This window comes from Melanostigma gelatinosum, assembly GCF_949748355.1.
Source record: "Melanostigma gelatinosum genome assembly, chromosome: 18".
Lineage (NCBI taxonomy): Eukaryota > Metazoa > Chordata > Actinopteri > Perciformes > Zoarcidae > Melanostigma > Melanostigma gelatinosum.
In genome coordinates this window covers 3,255,173-3,275,361 of record NC_136651.1, presented here as the reverse complement: position 1 = coordinate 3,275,361, position 20,189 = coordinate 3,255,173, and the positions used below count along the sequence as shown (strand labels likewise).

The 20,189-nt window shown below is 44.1% G+C and overlaps 1 protein-coding gene across 3 annotated transcripts; it reads left to right on the top strand.

Moving 5' to 3' along the window:
* The first annotated feature begins 482 nt into the window (after positions 1-482).
* On the top strand, positions 483-19,708 carry tnpo1 (transportin 1). 3 transcript variants are annotated; one of them, XM_079289671.1, is made up of 25 exons: positions 483-578; positions 742-861; positions 1,833-1,908; positions 2,356-2,505; positions 3,309-3,415; positions 8,089-8,222; positions 8,886-8,967; positions 9,305-9,427; positions 10,586-10,704; positions 11,017-11,077; positions 11,241-11,412; positions 11,626-11,778; positions 11,859-12,084; positions 12,549-12,720; positions 12,914-13,000; positions 13,125-13,232; positions 15,508-15,666; positions 15,762-15,849; positions 15,935-16,033; positions 16,139-16,234; positions 18,018-18,093; positions 18,866-18,965; positions 19,048-19,122; positions 19,374-19,513; positions 19,618-19,708. In XM_079289671.1, exons 2-24 carry the CDS (start codon positions 757-759, stop codon positions 19,479-19,481), a joined length of 2,676 nt encoding a protein of 891 aa, XP_079145797.1. In that variant the 5' UTR covers positions 483-578; positions 742-756; the 3' UTR covers positions 19,482-19,513; positions 19,618-19,708. The 3 variants fall into 3 exon arrangements, with proteins under 3 accessions (XP_079145797.1, XP_079145795.1, XP_079145796.1); XM_079289669.1 differs by having other exon boundaries at positions 15,935-16,234; XM_079289670.1 differs by lacking the exon at positions 19,618-19,708 and having other exon boundaries at positions 19,048-19,493.
* The last annotated feature ends 481 nt before the right edge of the window (positions 19,709-20,189 follow it).

Sequence of the window (20,189 nt, the reverse complement as noted above, 5' to 3'; positions counted from 1 at the left end):
ATTTATCAGATTCAGAATGAGAATCAGTTTTATTGGCCATACAAGGAATTTGACTCCGGTTTTCACTTTGCTCTCAACACAAGTTTACAAATAAACAAGAACATATAAAAATTACAAACATTTAACGACTATGTACAATTTAAATATATATCCAAAAGTATATATATATACTTTTGGATATGAATATAAACCTGTACAACAACAATGACAATGGAATTGAGGTGATAGTGCAGTATGACTATTAATTGTTTATCAGAGTGACGGACACTAATTTGCAAAAATCGCAGTTCTCTGTCTCTGTTTGAACCGATTTATTACTAATATCTTATTATTCAAATTACCCGCTAAGTACTTCCTGGCGTTTTGAATCACGTGACGATCAAGCGTCTTTTTTCTTTTTACTTCCGTTGACGCGACTCTCTCTATATACGGCTCTGTGCCCGCAGCTTCTTTTTTTCAGCTTGTTGCGAAAACGGATGTGACTGCTGTAGCAGGCCCATGTCTGAGAACCCAGACAGACGGTCACATTTCAGCAGAGTCCGCTTCACACTCGAACACGGTCGGCCAAGTCGAGACGGGTAAAAACGCAATTTTCTATACCTAAAAAACGAGTCTACGTGTCGAAGACAGGGTCGCGTTAACGCGCTCGTGTCTGTCTCGAGAGGTTAGCCATTGGAGAGTCGTTGGAAGACAAATCCTCTTGTGTTAACGTCAGCTGTAATGTTATGTCTTTATCCGCAGCAGCAGCAGAGCAAGATGGAGTGCGAGTGGAAGCCAGACGAGCAAGGACTTCAACAGATCTTACAGCTGCTGAAAGAGTCTCAGTCGCCAGATACGTCCACGCAGAGATCCGTCCAGCAAGTATCCTTTCGACGTGGATCGTGATATGTGTGTTCGTTGTTACTGTCAGGTGGACTCAACCGGCTAGCGGTAGCTAACACGCTAGCCTGTGTGGGTTACCGTTATAAGCAGGTAACGACACGCAGGTGCAAAGCGTTGTCGTGTCGTGCTGAATGACTCATATCTGGGTATTTATAGCATTAGAGATTGATGTATTACTATAACGTCTATAAACGTGTCATGAAGGCTTGCTCCAGCAGTTCATCGCCTCCATGTACACCCTCACTTTGCATTAGACCAGCAGAAAACAAACAAACAGCTGTACATGTCAACCACAACCTAACAATGGACTCAGTTTTCTTCAGCTAAAAGCTAAATATGCTATTCATTTTAGGCTTTGGTCAAAAATCCCGTGTATTGTAATAATCCTGTAATGGTGATTTTTATTAATGATGATGTTGTGATACATACAATCATAACACCAGTCTCCAAATGACATGTCAAGGGTGTTGCATATGTGCAAAGACCTATATATGTTTTATAATGTCTGGTTTTCATAAATACACCAGGGTCTAATGGAGGGAAAAAATGAAATGATAGATTAGTTGATATCTGATTCAGATAAATCCTCTGACAAAGCTAATTTACTTTTGTATTGGAGAACAATGAACATCACCTGCTCCCTGCTGCTTGTCTTATGTATTTTGTCTGGTTGCACGCTGATCCTAAATGTTTTGCTTATGTGCCGCTTCATATGTGCACTCCATCATTAACTCATAGACGACCTGCTGTTATAGCCCTAAATAAGCCATCTGTCTGGGTACTTAGTGTTCAGTCCCGTCATGTGACACATTTATGACCCCCCTCCCCCTACAACAATCTTCAGGTGAAAACAATCAGTTATTACCATGTAATAGATTGCAGTGCTAACATGCTCCTAACCTTTAAACATGCCGTACGTACAGTTAGTCTTCCTCAACCACTGTTCCCAGAGACTCGAGCAGCTGAACCAGTATCCAGACTTCAACAACTATTTGATATTTGTTTTGACAAAGTTCAAATCAGAAGGTAAGCTCTCTGTCTGTCGGTGTGTCGTTCACTGTCTGCACTGCGATCCTAGATCACCCGATGGTTCTGGTCTGGACGGAGTGAACGTCAGACATGTCACTTTTATGTAAATGCTGACAGACGGGTCTGTTTGGCCATGACTCAGGTGACCCAATGGCAGCTTTGCCACAGAGATGATGTGGCACTCTGAATATGGGTCACTCTAATTTTAAACCTAGTTCCTGGCACCGCTCAACTCTTGGCTTGACTGCCTGCACAGTCGATGACCGAAATGTTAAGTGGTGTTAAGACATTTTAGGATACTGTTGCTCTTAGTTCAAATGCAACGAGGCACACATGTTTAGAGAAGAGTAGAATAATAAGTCCAGTTATCAGCTAGTTAACAATTTACACAATCTTTTAATTGTCTTGTTTTACAATCTGTCTTTCCTCCACCTCGCCCCCAAGACGAACCAACGCGCTCCCTGAGTGGGCTGATACTGAAGAACAATGTGAAAGCCCACTATCAGAACTTCCCCAATGGCGTGTCTGATTTCATCAAGAGCGAGTGCCTCCAAAACATCGGAGACTCGTCTCCCCTCATCCGGGCCACTGTAGGTAGGTGGAATGTGATTGCTTTTTAAAAAAGATTACGCTTTAGTTGATCACTCATCGTATCTCGCATGTTCATATCCACAAAGGAAACATATCCACACTTAGTGGTACTGCGTGTGTGACTGTTAAAAGCAGTTTATCCAGAGTGTAGCTTGCAGTATTTGTCCCTTCTCTGTAGATTTGATTAGTTGTTGACACAACACACTGTCACATTGAACCTACATGTCCATTATTCGCACTAGACGTAGACAAAGGAATGTGAGTATACTGAGTAAATAAATGACTTATTAGCATATTAGTCATGAATACTAAATAACTTGAGATGAAGCTTCCCTTTGACATATATATATTACATATATATAATATATATATTCGATGTAATTGCATTTTTTTGTAGGACAGGAATAGCATTGAACACAGCACCTCGTTCATTAAGCTATGCTAAACAGCCTTATTAGCACAGAGCATGTTTAAACCAGCTTTTCAAGTCTCTTTGAAGTCTCTTTTATTCCTGGATTTGTTTTAATCGCTATGTTTATTTAGACCCCCGTTAGCTACTTCATTTCAACAGTAGCTGCTCTTCCCTCGTATTTCAGACGATACTTCAACAACAGAAAATCAATACACATCCGTAACATTCATACTTAATACATAACACAACCACGAAGGCACACCACAACCATTGGTATTATTGTTATTATGATAACTGTCTGACAAGACAACGATAGTTTAGTAAGCAGTGCTTGTGCGTTCTTAGTAGTTCTGTAACACCAGTGTGACTAAGAGTACCTCCGTCCTTTTACCAGGTATCCTCATCACCACCATCGCCTCAAAGGGAGAGCTACAGAACTGGCCGGGGCTTCTACCTAAACTCTGCCTGCTGTTGGATTCTGAGGACTACAACACGTGTGAGGTGAGGACAAACACGGGAGATCTGGGTCGGCTCTGGTGACTGTGGGAATTGATTGTCTGCTCATCTGTCAGGGCTTACTTCATGTGTATCTTTTAATCACTACACTGATGATGATGATGATGGCAGCAAAAGATGTCCCCTATACAGACGATCTATGTCGCAGAAAAGACCATGAAAATGAGCGGAACCACCTGCATGAATAGGATATATTAGATGTGTCCTGACAACTCCGTTAGCATTAAATATGGACACATTCATTCATCAGTGTCAGGATTTGTCCACATACTAAAATGAAGCATGTTTGACATGCTGTGAGTTCCCCCCCCCCCCCCCCCCCGGCAGCCTAAACTGGCAAAACTAGTATCTACATGTCGGTATATTTTAGAGCTCAAACCTGTCAATATTTGGAGATACTGGTGATATAGTTGTTGCATCTTTTGGTTCCTTAAATATCACTTCCTTTGTGTGTGAGGTGGGATTAAGTGTATGCACATTTGTCTTCATGTGGCACGGCACACTTGTGGGCTATAAATAGGCCTGTCTGGGCACACAGCGCTGCCTGTTTGTTTATTTGTTTATCTGTTTATTGTGGCGAGGGAATAGAGCTGGTGTAGCAGTTGCGTACTCTCCGTTGCGTTGTGTTTAATTCAGGACACGATATCTTTTGATGGCTCCAACCAGACGTTTATTCATCGGACAGAATATAGCTGGTAAAAGACAGAACAGCTTCAGTGACTCTCATGGACAACGTTGTGGTCACAAGCTCCGGAACACTGTTAAATTAAAGGGACAAATACTTAAGCTAACTGTTGTTAGCATGTTACTCATGCTAAATGCTAAATCAGTTAAAACCATTTGCTCTAGAAATTATAAATTAAAACAATTATACCAACAAAAAAGGACTTCTAGACATCTCTATATCTCTCTCTCTATATATATATATATATATATATATATATATATATATATATATATATATATATATATGTGTACATCAGACATCGAATGAGATGTTTCACAACGGAGCTTGTCACAGGTCACATGAAAACAGCTTGCTTCAGACTAGTTCATGAAAGCTGGGCGCACCGCTAGAGTCTGCAAGCAGCCAGCAGAGGGCGCTGTTACACACAACCCACTTGTCTCCATGGGGAACTAATGATACGTTGTAAATGATATTTAAACACCCAGAATAGCTCTCATATCAGCAAAGACAATGCAGTGTGGCCCTTATTTTATACTGCAAGTTGTTTATTATCACTTATTATCACGTCTTGATTGCATCGAGCAGAAGTGCTTGATGTTCTGAGCTGTTGGTCGTATCAGCTACTGTAACTGCGTCACAATACAGTAGCTCGTAGTGGACGTTGGATCATCTGATCAGGTGCCGCGCCCATACGTCGGCTCACATAAACTCGCTGGTCATTAATATGCTGTCGGCTGCATGTGCCGGTGATATCAGCCACCGTAGGGAAGGTGGATACGTTACACTGGAGAACACGCACAAATTAGGCGACAAGTTAAATTGGCGTGTAAATGCGGCAGGATTACTCGTCCCTTACAGCAGGAATATATATATTTCACCGTACTCTCTGGAATTAAAGGAAGAGATGCGATGTCTCTCCTTGTGGCACCACAGCCGGCCTCTCTCTCTATAAAGCTCATTCTGAAGCTGAGATTTAGGTCAGCCATTTACCGCAGAGGATCTTGAAGTGTATGTGTGTACAGGGCTTAACAGCGAACAGCGACCAAATGAAGCGGCTCCTCATAAGGCTCACTATGATTTTGAAAAGCAGCTTGGAGGCTGGAAAGCTTCTTAATGTCTGATGCTGAAGATGGTTAAGTTGGTGCTGGAGGGGGAAAAAAGTCTCTTCTAATCTTGTGATTAAAGATGCAAAATCTATATTTAAAAGCTTCAAGTTGTTTTGGGCTATTCTGTCATCATGGTAGGTAAACAAAGGTATTCTTTTGCTCTGCCACTGATCTTTTGTTGTAAGTTATAAGTGTTCACAGTACGTTTACAGCTTTGGCATAAATGTGCTGAATGTTTCAAGTGATGTTCATGGAAATAATGATGCTTGATTTAAAGTTGCCGGTTTTAGATTTAATGCAGCAATAAAGCGCAGCTAATGCCACAGCAGACGGGTGTTTTGTGAAGCTGAGCTTGTCTTGTCGTGGCATTTGTGTCAGGTGGAACATGGAGCCGAGTGGCTCACAGGCTGCTCCTTGATCTACTGCGGTGTGTTGGACGGTCTTGGACCTCTGTTCTGCGCTGCTTTGGACAAAAGCCACATTTATAAATGCACATATTTTATTCAGAAAGAGTTGAAATGTATTTCAGAGTCTGCCGGTGTGGGGAAACCAGGCTGGACACATCACGTCTACTCCGATTGTAATTCAAGTGGTACGCCAGGGTCAGCAGCTTTCTGGCAAGGCATTAAAAATGAAAAGCACAGCCCCCTCCCTCTGTGTCCTAAACCCCGACCACCAGATGAGCACGGGCCTGTGCACGCGCTTCATCTCATACATCATCCTTCATACAGTAACCTGTACCAGTCTTTCATCTCATACATCATCCTTCATACAGTCCTCCTCATTCTTTCGCTTTCTTTGCAAACCTGTTGTAAAAACCGTGAGCTCTCGGTAACATTTTCTCTCCATCTCTGAAACGCCTCGCCGATATTGCAGCCACTAGACTCGAGCCTTGAATCCCAGTGTATCGTCTCAAAGGCCTTTGCAGACCCATATGTTTGCATAGAAAAAAAGGATTACAGAACTTCCCTTTTCTCTGAGATGACCTGTGATTGGCCAAAGTCTCCAGTCACAGGCTAGATTCTCTAAAGCCTGAAAACAAGAGCCAAGAGGAGGTGCAGAAGTCTAGTTTTCTCTTCGACTGAGGTACAACAGGCTGAAAGGTTATTGTGGAATTTCTGTCCCATAGGTCCTGTCTTGTTTGTGGTTACAGAGCAGCAGTTGTAGGAAAAGCCCCCTGTGGCACCCCACTGTGCCCCTCTCTGCTCCACCCTCTACATGCTCTACCAAAAGGACAGCAGCAGGTGTGTTGGATGCCGAGTGTAGCGCTGGTGGGTGGTTTTATATAGGTTTGCCTGAGAGCAGTTTTACTGTCGTGATTAATGGCAGTAATGGAGGGCAGTTGCGACGGTGTTGTGAGGATGAAGTTGACGAACAAGCTTTGTCACCTCAGTGCTCGTTTGTACCATGACGTTCTTCAAAGTTCCAGAGCTGGAGCTGTTTGGTTGTGTAAACACATACTCCTCTGTTCCCTGACTAGCTGTCATCTGCATGACTTACATTCTCGCATTTAATGACCGGCCATAACAGGACTCCAAGGGAGGACTGACGCTGCAGCTTCAGTGAAATGCCATTTATTTGCCCTTCTCTGTTGACACACAGGCACAGAAACACCCACATGACATGCTGATGTCGTTGGGAGGGGCCTTGTGTCCGGTTCCACACATTTCCACATGCGATGAGTTACATCGGAGCTGCATTTCAGTGTATTCGTGTTTCCAGAGCTCAAATCTGATGCTGCAGGACTCATTCAACTCGCATAGCATTCTGCTCTTCTGAATACACTGAAACATTTCGACATGATTCTGTGTTTATGATGCTTGGTGCTGAAATAGTCAAGTTGACGGACGACGTTTCAGATATTATGTTTTGTTTCATTAACAGTCCAACATATTCAGTATGCAGTGATATAAAATGGAGAAAAGCAGTGGAATGAGCTATTTTTGCTCTGAAAAGCAAAATAGAATCTTGTGTTTTTATGTCACCCCCCCAAAAGTAGTCCTGTTCCTTTTGCACACTACCCTGCAAGATGACATTTGATAAATCTGTTTTCTAACGAGGGAAACGTCTGCGGTGACATTCACACATTGTCTCCTCGTCGTAGACTCCTCGTCTTATTTCCTCCACATTGTATTTGAGGCCGCTCGGTGTCTGTCGTCGGAGAAGAACGGCGACATGGGAACGGTTTCCATGGAAACTCATTCCAGACACCGTCGGTGTGTCGGCGCCGTTTCTGTTTCTCGTATCAGATCCTCAGGCTGCAATTAGGTAAAGGGACAGAGGAGGCTGCAGCATATTGTGAACATGCATACTAACCATCAGTCAAGCAGCTAGAATTAAGAGAGAGAGAGAGAGTGTGTGTGTGTGTGTGTGTGTGTGTGTGTGTGTGTGTGTGTGTGTGTGTGTGTGTGTGTGTGTGTGTGTGTGTGTGTGTGTGTGTGTGTGTGTGTGTGTGTGTGTGTGTGTGTGTGTGTGTGTGTGGAGATAATTGTGACTGCTTGCCAACTGTTTGGAGGTTATTAGAGCAGAAGGGGATGAATCCTTTTGAAGATCGTGGATGAGGGAGGAGGCTGAACACATTTTTGAGCCCTCGCTCTGTGCAAATCCTTTAAATGTTCGATACTTATGTAAACATATTATGATCTCACATTGCTACAATGTAGAGCCAATAAAATATAGATATATATTATCATTTTGTTGAGATTGACGAGCAAAAGATGTGAAACAGAAAGCTAAATCCATTGCTCGTCCACACGCGCTTGTCTGTAGCTGCAGTGTAAGCTGCCTCCATGTTGGGGGTCTTAACAGTGGATGTTTCATGACATTCTCTGTTGTTTTTCCCCTCTTTGTGTTTTATCCCTCAGGGAGCGTTTGGAGCGCTGCAGAAGATCTGCGAGGACTCTGCTGAGATCCTGGACAGTGACATACTGGATCGTCCTCTGAACATCATGATCCCAAAGTTCCTGCAGTTCTTTAAGCACAGCAGTCCTAAGATTAGGTATCACGCTTTATTCCTAAACCTTCTGTTTGAATTGACGATAAAGCAGAATATCCATCATGCCAGCATCAAACATGTTTGTCTCCAGCTAGATGAATGAGTAAATGTGTTACTGCTGCATTGTTGGTTTGGAGGAACTAAAGCAATTCAAAATGTTCATCATTTCTGTTAACTATCTTTACATATTCATGATACATGTCCATCAGTTTATTGTATAGATATTTCTAGAGATACCAGTATCGGAAATGCCTCGGAACCAGCTTACAATGCTGGATCGGGTATCGTTGAGTACGCAAGTCCACGCACAGATCCGATATCACGTTGTCATATCATTCATCAGCTCACGTACGCTACACAGGAACAACAACAGCACGTATCCTTTCTTCCTCATCTCTGTTGAGAGTTGCACACCGACAGCAGGTGCTAGCGTAGAGTGTCAAATGTCAGCAATTTGGCAATATGAACATCTCTGGGTTTCCGATGTCTTTGCACACGTACAATGTATTTACAGACTAAAGGTCTATGTAATTGTACAGTTGAAGTCTCCGCCTGTGGTAATGCAACAGAAGAAAACACTCCCTCACATGCGGCTGCATTCATAGCGTGCGACGCGTGAGCAAAGCGTGTCGGAGTGGTTCTGAAGCACTGCTTATTGTGTTGCAGGTCTCATGCCATCGCCTGCGTGAATCAGTTCATCATCAGCAGGACTCAGGCTCTCATGCTGCACATCGACCCTTTCATTGAGGCAAGTCCGACTGTAATGCATCTCTGTTGTCCCTTTTGTGCCCACGCGTAAAGATATGCACGCAAACATGATTTAGTTTAACTTCTCACTTTATCTCGTCTTTTTCCCGGCCTTTCAAATTGCTTTTATGATTCTTAATGTATTGATTGTATTGCTGAATGTGCTATTCCTATTTAGGGCTTGGAAGCAGCGATACAGAACATTAACTTATAATAAAGTGCTCAGGCTACGCAGTGGTTATTGTTATTGTTTGTAGTAGTAGTTGTTGTTTCACACTGTGCATAGTGTGCATAGTATGCATAGATATTTGACCCTGGTGTCATTCTATCCTTTGTAGAACCTGTTTGCACTGGCGACAGATGAGGAACCAGAAGTGAGGAAGAACGTGTGCAGAGCTCTAGTCATGCTGCTGGAGGTTCGCCTGGACCGCCTCCTGCCACACATGCACAACATCGTGGAGGTGAGTGAGTGTTCGAGAGACAGAGAGAGCAGCAGGAGTAGGATAAACACTGAGGAGAAACTAAAGACGTCAGTGAGCCGCTCTATTGCCCTGGCTGTCATGACCCTGATGATAAACACAGTCAGTGTAGTTGAAGTAGAGTCCGTCCTATAAACCAGGGGTCTTCAACGTTTTTCAGGCCAAGGACCCCCAAACTGACAGAGAGATGGAGCAGGGACCCCCGACGATATATATTGTATAAAATTGTGTTTTATATTAAATGGGCCTAGTGCCATGTATAAACATACCTCTTTATTGTGCATTCAGTACTAAGCTATTCAAATAATACACAGGTTCATATATTCATGTTTTCATTTTAAACAGGTACAGTGAGTAGGGTGGCCGTGCTGCTGCCATTTATAAACAATCCTTGTCAACTGATACCAATGCCAATATCAACATTGTCTGTCAATTGCATGATAATCATGCACACAAGCTATTCAATCTGATGTTTTCATTTTAAACGTGGAAACGAAAAATGAGTGATGGCCTATTAGTACCACTGCCGTGCATAGATACCTGTTATCTTTCATACAATACTGAACTATTCAAATAATGGACAGATTCATGTTTAGAGAATTTTTTATTTAAATTTTTTCTTCGAATCAACCAAAGATTTCGCGGACCCCTTGCAGTACCTCCGCGGACCCCCTGGGGGTCGCGGACCCCCTGTTGAAGACCTCTGCTATAAACACTAGGGTTCCAAAAATACTTGCTTGCGCACAAGACTCAAACGGCTTTACTCCTGTTTCAGTTGTTTAAGGAGATGAATTAGCCTTTTTAAAACGAGGACGTCTTCAGGAGGCTTTGGGGCATAAGTGTCACAGACAGGGTAGGAAACATAGAAAGTATTGAGTGACGAATGCTCTCAGAGTGCTCCGACTCATCGGCCACCGGTCGTAACAGGACGATATAGTTCTATAGTGGGATGTGTTGATAATAACAAAAATAGAAGCCCGCCCCTCTTCTTCTTTAATGACGCGCTCCTGATGGCTCCCTGTGGACAGACGCGCTTGTTTTAGGCTGCGGGTGTATTTGCAATCGCCGTTTTTAGAATGAAATATCGTGTTTTGTAAATATAAAGTACATGCGATTAAATTTCCTGTTATTTCATTTCAGTACATGCTGCTGAGGACTCAGGACCAGGATGAAAATGTTGCCTTGGAAGCCTGTGAGTTCTGGCTTACTCTGGCGGAGCAGCCCGTGTGTAAGGAAGTGCTGTGTGGACACCTCTCCCAGTAAGAAAACTCTCTCTCTCTCACACACACAAGCACACGCACACGCACACACACACACACACACACACACTCCAGTGGCCAAGCTGTTGATTCATAGCAACCTTGCCAGTAAGTTAGTGAAGACCTTGTGCTGGGATGATATCTCTCTTCTGATTAAGAACCCTGCCTGTTGACCTCAGCCGTAACATCTTTCAACGCGCTGTCACATGAAACTGCTCCAGCAGCAGGACTCGCTTGTGAGTGATTGCTGGTGGGCTCCGGCCTATCCTTGCCCTTTGTTCTCATCTTTGCTCCTTCGGCCCTCTGCTCCAGGCTCATTCCAGTGCTTGTCAACGGGATGAAGTACTCTGAGATTGACATAATCCTGCTTAAGGTCAGTTTATATAGCCTAATGTTTGTACCTGTAGGTAGGAGGATGAATTGCCCTGTGACATAACTTTGATGGCAACGTGATTCTGCGTTCCATTCTTCTTTGTTTAAAACTCTGTAGCAGCAACTAACGTGTCTTTATTTCATCCCGTACGTTCGTCACCAAGGGGGACACCGAGGAGGACGAGGCCATTCCGGACAACGAGCAGGACATCCGGCCGCGCTTCCATCGCTCCCGCACGGTTGCCCAGCAGCACGAGGGCGACGGCATCGAGGACGACGAAGACGAGGACGATGAGCTGGACGACGATGATGATACGATCTCTGATTGGAACCTGCGTGAGTTCAGTGCCCGTGTGAATGGAGCCGTGTCCCTCCAACGTTTGATGATGTGAATCGTCCCGTTGTCTTTACTTGGAGCTCGGAAACACACCGTGTATTGATCACTTGTCTCTTCTTTGTGTCTGCTGTACCTGTGACGTCTGTACGATGTTTGTCCGCACACTTCTATGTCCGTATGTATGTCACCCCCTACTTTTCCACAAACATTAGGGAAGTGTTCAGCTGCAGCGTTGGACGTGTTGGCCAACGTGTTCAGGGACGATCTGTTGCTGCACATTCTGCCCCTTCTCAAGGAGCTGCTCTTCCATCCAGAGTGGGTCGTGAAAGAGTCTGGCATCCTCGTGCTGGGGGCTATAGCTGAAGGTGAGAAGGGAAAGAGGAGGAGAGCCAACATAAGGTGTCACAATCAGAAGAGATGACACTGTTCTCATCCCTGTCCCCAGGCTGCATGCAGGGCATGATCCCGTACCTGCCGGAGCTCATTCCCCATCTCGTGGTGTGTCTGGCTGACCAGAAGGCCCTGGTGCGCTCCATCACCTGTTGGACACTGAGCCGTTACGCTCACTGGGTCGTCAGCCAGCCTCCGGATACTTACCTGAAGCCTTTAATGACAGAGCTGCTCAAACGTATTCTGGACAGCAACAAGCGTGTGCAGGAGGCTGCGTGCAGGTGAGTCCTGATAGAACCCTGCACCTCCTTTGGACCGGTCATACCCACACATTCTCCCTCAGATGCTGTGATGCATCCCGATTTCTTAAAGATCCCCTCCACTCAAAAATTCGTTTTTCTTGTATGTTAAAAAACCCAAGTCACCTGACATGTTGGATGACTTAAATGGTTGAATAATACCTGCAAAAAGGTTTACGGTTTGTGATTCAAGTCTGGCCACGAGTCATGATTTTAAATCTGTGCTGGGCTTTGCTGAGAGAGTTGGATAACAATGAATGGGAAGCCGGGGTCAAAACAAATGAATGGGAGCCCAAAATACTAGCTTAATACTGTGTATTAGTACCTTTCAAATGTGTTTTAAATCAGTCCTCTGCTGAAGCGGAAGATGTCTGTACAAAGTCGTTTAGAGGGAATAGTGACAAAGTGCTTCCTGTATGATGATTTCTTCCCCCCCTTGTTTTTAGTGCCTTTGCCACTTTGGAGGAGGAGGCTTGTACAGAGCTGGTTCCCTACCTGGCCTTCATCCTGGACACGCTGGTGTTCGCTTTCAGCAAGTACCAGCACAAAAACCTGCTCATTCTTTACGACGCCATCGGAACCCTCGCAGACTCAGTGGGGCATCATCTCAATAAACCGGTACGCAGAACAGAGATATGGGCTGAGTTTCATGTGAATATAAAGTCGGCACACTTCCTCATTTCACCGTTCTAGTGGTAGGTGTGCTTTCTGATGGTACAGTATAGACATCATGGAGATGAGAAGATAAACAAACATCAATAAATCCTGCTGTGTTTGTGTAAAGACTATTTTAATCTGTGTTATTTCTCAGGAATACATCCAGATGTTGATGCCTCCACTGATCCAGAAATGGAACCAGCTGAAAGATGAAGACAAGGATCTCTTCCCTTTATTAGAAGTGAGTGGCGGATGTGAAGTTACTGCCTGTACAAGTTGTCCAGTTGATAGCGAGTCACTTCCCAGATGATAACGGTGTATAAATAGGCCACTGACTGAGTCTTCCTCCTGCCTGCCCTCCTCAGTGTCTGTCGTCTGTGGCCACTGCCCTGCAGAGCGGCTTCCTGCCCTACTGTGAGCCTGTGTACCAACGCTGTGTCAACCTGGTGCAGAAGACGCTCGCTCAGGCCATGGTGAGTGTGTACACACACACGCACTCTCTCCAGGGTCACTGTTTTGGTTTTAAAGCCATGTCATGGTTGATAATGGGCCCTGTTGTAATGATCTATAGCGCTTGGTCTAAAGGTGCATTTAGGGCAGGGATCGCCAATTGGCGGTCCGGAACCGGACCCAGACGCCGTTGTATCCGGACCCAGGACCTAAAATCGTTTTTATTTTGACAGAGCGCTTCTATTTTAACCGGCGCTGCGCAGCCTTTTCAGCCTTTACGGCACTCGTTCAGCGATGCAGGAAACGCACCGCCCAATGCGTTGTAAATCACATCACGTGATGCAGCTCAGCGAATCAAATATGGGTATTCAGAGATGTACACACACACCGGGGGAGAGACGAGGAAAGAGAAGGAAGAGCAGGAGAATATTACGTGAGTCAGAGAAGTTATTTCACATGACGTTCTCCAAAAAGAGAGAAGTGGTCAAAGAGACCAGAGTCTTTAACCAGGAATGAACAGACTCTTATAGGTTCATTCTTCACACGGACAGTTTAAAACCAGTGCGTCTCACATGTTTGGAGACCGTGACGATAATTAAAAGCGGTAAACGAAGCGCCACTACGAGACAAAGCACAACTCTTTTGAACAAACGTACCCACTCACATCTAAATGAAGACACAGAAAATAAACACAAGAGCCCAACATGATCAGAATCCTAACACGTTAATTCACTTCACAACAAGGATGTTACCAGAGAGAATAGAGCTGAAACAAGTGGATTAATAACCACAGATAAAGATCATGCTCACTCATTTATCTTTATAGAAGATGAGAAAAATATAATATTGTGGCTTTTTTTACATCACTTCACACCTGAATGAACAGAATTTAAAGCTGCAGGACAATTCAGTGAAATTATTTTTTTCTAAAACAATAATTGTTAAAATATAATTGATGTGTACTTTCTTTATTTGATTTGACAGTTGTTGACTACACAGAGACGTTGTAGGCTTCTTGAATATATTTATATATATATGGCACTAAATAGTGCAAGTTAGATATTATTGAAATGTTCCGGACCTTTGCCCGAGGAGATTTCCTCAATCTGGACCTTTTGAAGACCCCTGCTGTAGACCATGCGATTGTCATACAAGCATAAAGTTATGCAGTATTTATTGCTGTAACTTAGTTTTCTTTTTGCGTTTTACATGTAGCCTACATCAATCTGACAGTGGTGCTTCACCAAAGTGACAAAAACATTATAAATGTTGCTCTGTTTTGCATATAACCCACACTGTTTTTTAGTTGAATACCCCTGATTTAGGGAGCGACCAGCTCCACTTTTCCTGGTTAAAGGGTGCTTAAACTAGGCACAAAGTAAGGCATCGTATTAGGTCTCTTAATCATTGGTGTGGTTTGGGCACAACAAGAATTAAACCAATCAGAGTGTCATCTGCAATTCCCCTAAAAGTCAGGCACATTGCTATTTAAATCACGAATTCTGCATATTGTAGAAGCATTTTTCTGTTGTGAAAATGTTTTGAAAGGCTAAACTACCAACAATTGTGGATTGAAGCTAATCTTTATCTGTGACTGAGCTGAAACACTGGGTTCAAACACAATGAATCGTGTTCATTTAGAATTTTAATCTCTGATGAATGAAGCTTCAAAGCTTCCAACTATGCTGAATTAATGTTGCCCTTTCATATTGTGTCTGTGTGAGCAAATGCACCGATGAGCTGTTTAACTGAGCAGTAAATCGACTGTGTGTGTATCCGGTAGTAAGCGCGTACACACGTTATGACCCCGCCCATGTCGGCCTATCCTGCTCTCTGAATGATAAGCAGGAAAACTCTGCACTTTTGACCTGGTCTCTGTTTGTCACAATCGCTTTCTGCTGCCTCAAAATAGCAATGCAGCAACAATGTGCCTGACCACACCTCTCTTTGAGACCAACACGCCCACAGGGCACAGATGTGCACATTTGCTACTCACACACACACACACACAGTGTGAGCGTGAAGATGACAACTGCCTCAGTCTTGCTCTGGCTGTAAGATGGGGCCCAATATGTCTTTGTTGTGTTTACAGCTTGTTGCACTGCCCCCAAGTGGCCAAGTAGAATAAATGATGTGCAGGTTTAATGTGCAGGCGTGACGTTAAACTTCCTTTAATCAATAACAGTGGATGAACATGTAGTTTTAGGATCGAGAGCTGACTTCATAAGTAGAATTCAGGTTTTATAAGTCTTTATAATTTGATGATATCCTCTTTTCTACCATCCTTCACTCTTCTAGCTTTATCAGTCACAGCCAGACCAGTATGAAGCCCCGGACAAAGACTTCATGATCGTGGCTTTGGATCTTCTGAGCGGCCTGGCGGAGGGTTTGGGAGGCACCATTGAGGAGCTGGTGGCCCGCAGCAACATCCTCACCCTCATGTACCAGTGCATGCAGGTGAAGAAAGTGAATAACGTGCCGCTTATCTGATAAACCGATGGAGTAACTCGCATTGTTGACTTTTGTTTTGTTGTCCTCTCCAACCTGCTCAGGACAAAATGCCAGAAGTGCGTCAGAGTTCCTTTGCTCTGCTGGGGGATCTAACCAAGGCTTGTTTCCAGCACGTCAAACCCTGCATCGGTATGTTCTGTGCAGTTCACCTCAAACACTGTTTGGAAACTACTTGTTGGCCAGTTGCTAAGTTGACTCGCTTTCCTTCTTCCAGCTGATTTCATGCCCATACTGGGTACTAATTTAAACCCAGAATTAATATCAGTGTGCAACAATGCAACATGGGCAATTGGAGAGATAGCGATACAAATGGGTGAGTGCCTCGATTTCAACAAACTCCCACAATATGTCACCGTTTCCAGTCGCCAGAGTAAACATGTTTGTCTGCACCGTTTCCCACTGTTCCTCCGCCCCGTAGGGTCTGAGATGCAGCCGTCCATTGCCGTGGTGCTGCACCAGCTGGTGGAGATCATTAACAGGCCAAATACCCCAAAGACGCTACTGGAGAACACAGGTACCACTCGGTGGCAGTGCTGAGCCAGCCAGCCAGGTCACCACACACAGGGAGGTGCTCCGAAAACACTCAGGCCCATTCAGCCAGGGAGTCAGCACACGCGCTAGGGCGCCTGTCCCGCCCCTTTAATCTCTATCTTAACAACCCTTCCCAAGCCGTGGGCCGTACAGGTTTGGCTGGTTTCACCAAAGTATGCCAAATATTCCAGCTGATGATTTTCAAGCTGGCAGTGTGGCCCGTAAATGGAGAGATAAAAGCAAACTAGCGAGCCCTGCTGGGACATTCTTGACGCTTGAATCGAGCGAGCCATGTAAGTGCCCAGTCTTGGGATTAACTAATGTGGACTGACTGTACACATACAATACGGACGCATAACGAACCGCAAAGCACAGGCAGTGTGAGGGACAGATAGGTGAGCTCACAGCCCCACGTAGTTAACAAACAATAACTGGAGAGAACACCTCGTGTGACGAAATGTAGGCCACCTAGCCCAGAGCATTTGAACAAACAATAAGGTTACACTGTGCTCTTGTTTTTACAAATTGGATTTGAAATTATTAATTTGTTGATCTCATCAAAAAGATGCTGTCAAGGGTGAAGTGTAACCGGCCTTCATTAAATATGATCTAGGGACTCTGTAGATGTGTTCCTGTTTGTTTGCTGTCAGTTTATTTGTTGCTTTAATTTACTGTTCTTTAAATGTGGATGCATATCTGCCAATAGATGTTAAATGTTGTTAAGAATGGCCAATGTTTGATGCAGGATACATGATGATTTATAACTGTGTCATAACATTCGAGAAATTATTATTTGCGTCTGGCCAGTGACGTGTTGCATGTTTTCAATGTGTTGGTTGAAAACACGACAGAATAACTCGACAAGATCCCGACGTGTAAATTAAATGTCTGTCGTAGAGATTTCCCAGAGAACCACTTTGTCACTGGAACTAAATTTAGACGCACAGCCGCGTAACGCCACGGTCGGTCACCGGGTGGGTGTGGCTGGAGAGTGCACGGTGGCACCGGTCCCTTTGTCTCCGATCAGCTTATCCTGCACTGAACTTTATTCTAATGAGCATACCATCTGCTTTCTGCATGTGTCACTGGACTGTTCATAAATGCCTGTTTGTTAATGAGAATGTTGCATAGTTTTGTGTCTCTTAAACTTAGGTCCTCCCTCCGCTCTGCCTCATAAGAAACCTGCTGTGCTGGATACTAGTCTCCCTCCATGTAGTTGGCTTGGAGTAATCTCTCGTTGTTTCTTTTCAAAAGAACAAAAAAACCCATTTCTGTTTGTGATGGGAAAATAACTTTTTGTGAGTTTAAGGGAGAAATCTCTTAAGTGAACTTGTTTAGGCCAGTCACACACACACACACACACACACACACACACACACACATGCTGCACGTTAGCTCGTCTTTACATTGAGACATGTTAAATCAAGCTAACTTTAAATCCTCATAGATCCATATGATTTGTGAAAGCAGATGCCATTGTTTGCCTTTCTTTCTATGAATGTCCTGTCAAAGTTGTCAATGTGTTCTCCCTTAAACGTGTTGTATGTTTTTTTGAATAGAGTGTCATATTTTACATTCCTCCCCGTGAGCGCAGGGGGCAGTAATAATCAACACTAGTGAAATCTTCTGTTTATTATCACACACAGATTCTGTTGATTTATGTCTCTGAGTTGTTTGTTTTTTCTTTATTTTTTTCTCCTCCCCTCCTCATTGCTCATGTCTTGGTTGGCGTTTGGTGGTGTGTAACCGTGATTGCGTTACCTTAGCAATAACAATTGGTCGTCTTGGTTACGTTTGTCCTCAAGAGGTGGCACCCATGCTACAGCAGTTTATAAGACCCTGGTGTGTATTATTCAATCTTTTATTTAATTCATCTCCTCTCTGCTTTCTCTCCTCTCTCCTCTCTCCTTCTCAAAATAAGTCTTTTCAGTTCATTTTCTTTTTTCTTATCAGTTTGTAATCATTGCCAACCATGTGACTAACCCTGTCCTCTTTTAGGTCCTACTTGTGATTTTCTTTTTTTTGCCTCAGTAGCACCTTCATGTATTTATACATTGATTTGTTTAATTTCTAGTTTCTTTGTCGTTGTTAACTGTCGCTAACCCTAACAGATGCATGGGATCAGATTTGTCACATGCCTGCTGGTTCAACAACAGAGAAAGGATGCTAAAGAGCATTCCTCAATCCCTTTCTCTACAGTAGTTGCCCAGCTGCATGTGCCTGTCCCCAAAAACAACTAAAATAAGAACCCCAGCCTCCTCTAGTCAATCTAACAATAAAGTAATGTTATTTTCAAGGTGCTATCCATGAGGTTTCATAGACAACAGTGGAGTTATTAGAGCTCAAAGTAGTGTGTTAAAAGTAAAAGTGTTTTATTTGAATCTGTTTGGTGTGCATGCTTGACTTGTTGTGGTTACCTCTTAGGTCATGATAGACACTCACATGGATGTAGACATACAGACTAATATGCATTATGATAATAAGAAAACACCTAAACATTTGTATTAAGGATGGAAATAGGCTATATTTGTGTGTATTTGCAGTGGTCATGCATAGCGGCAGTTGTTTGTTCTGTGATGCGTCTGATGGTAAACGTGGTCGTCCCTGTTGTCAGGTGCACCTCTCTACGAAACATAAGAGACAATGAGGAGAAAGACTCTGCGTTCAGAGGAATCTGCACCATGATCAGTGTAAACCCGGGAGGTGTAGTGCAGGTGAGGTCCGGCCAACACGACGTCAGCGTGGTCAATATGTTGCCCGGTTGAAATGTTGCCTCACCTCTCTTCTCTGGAACAGGATTTTATATTCTTCTGCGACGCAGTGGCCTCCTGGGTGAATCCAAAGGACGATCTCAGAGACATGTTCTACAAGGTAAAAGCGGAACATGCTCAGTGTTCAGACACATTTAAATCACAAGTGGAACTACTAATCGAATGGAGTGACATTTCAGCACAATCAAAGATGAACTCAGTCCCCCTGCCTGCCCCCCAGTGGCCACATGTGGGGGATTACAGTGTCTACAGTTAGCCCGCTGAGATCAACCCCGTCATGCACAAGATCTATTTTGAAAGGCAGCGTTTCATCACTACTTGGTGTGAACTTCTCCTGGTGTTTGATTTCAGATCCTTCACGGGTTCAAGAACCAGGTGGGCGAGGAAAACTGGATGCGTTTCTCGGATCAGTTCCCCATGCCGCTGAAGGAGCGGCTGGCGACCTTTTACGGGGTGTAACTGTTTCCACGGCAGTGTGCCTCGTCACTGGGGTCAGTTTCCTCTCTGATATCTGAGATAAACACATTGAGAAAGGTATTTGATATGAAAGAGATGTTGCTGTTTGTCCTAATGAGGCCTCTCTTTCTCTGCGCAGGTCATTCACTATGGGAGACAATATAGGGAACCTCTTTTACCCAGGGAACATGTTACCCTTCACTGGGGGGAAGGGTCTGCCTGCTGAGGGGAGGGAAGGGGGGTGCGTACCCCTCCCCGACCTGAAGGGCGGGGTGGGAGGGAGGTGGTAGCTGCAGTGCCCGGTGCCCCCATGCACAGGCAAGGGGGTGGGGGGGGGGGGAGGGACTGCCAGAAAAACCTTATCATGGGAGGAAAATTCACGTTATCACATCTTAATCAGAAGTAATGAAATCGATCACTTTTTTCTGCCCATTAATTCCCCAAACTTCTGTTATTATTATCCGTCAGCTGAACTACTGAGAAGAAATGTAAGCAACACTCTGTGAAGCGTTTTGCTCTTTTAATTGTTGGTTCGAGGAGTTTGCACGTTGTAAGGTGCAGAAAATGCTCTTCGGCGCCAGATACGCTTTCATTATCATGTCCGACTGATAAACGCTGTGTTAGTTCTCAACACCACTGAAGTCTTCCAGGAGAGGAGAACACTGTTCATTTGAAATGCAGTTCAGTTGATGGTATTTTCTCTCAATACAA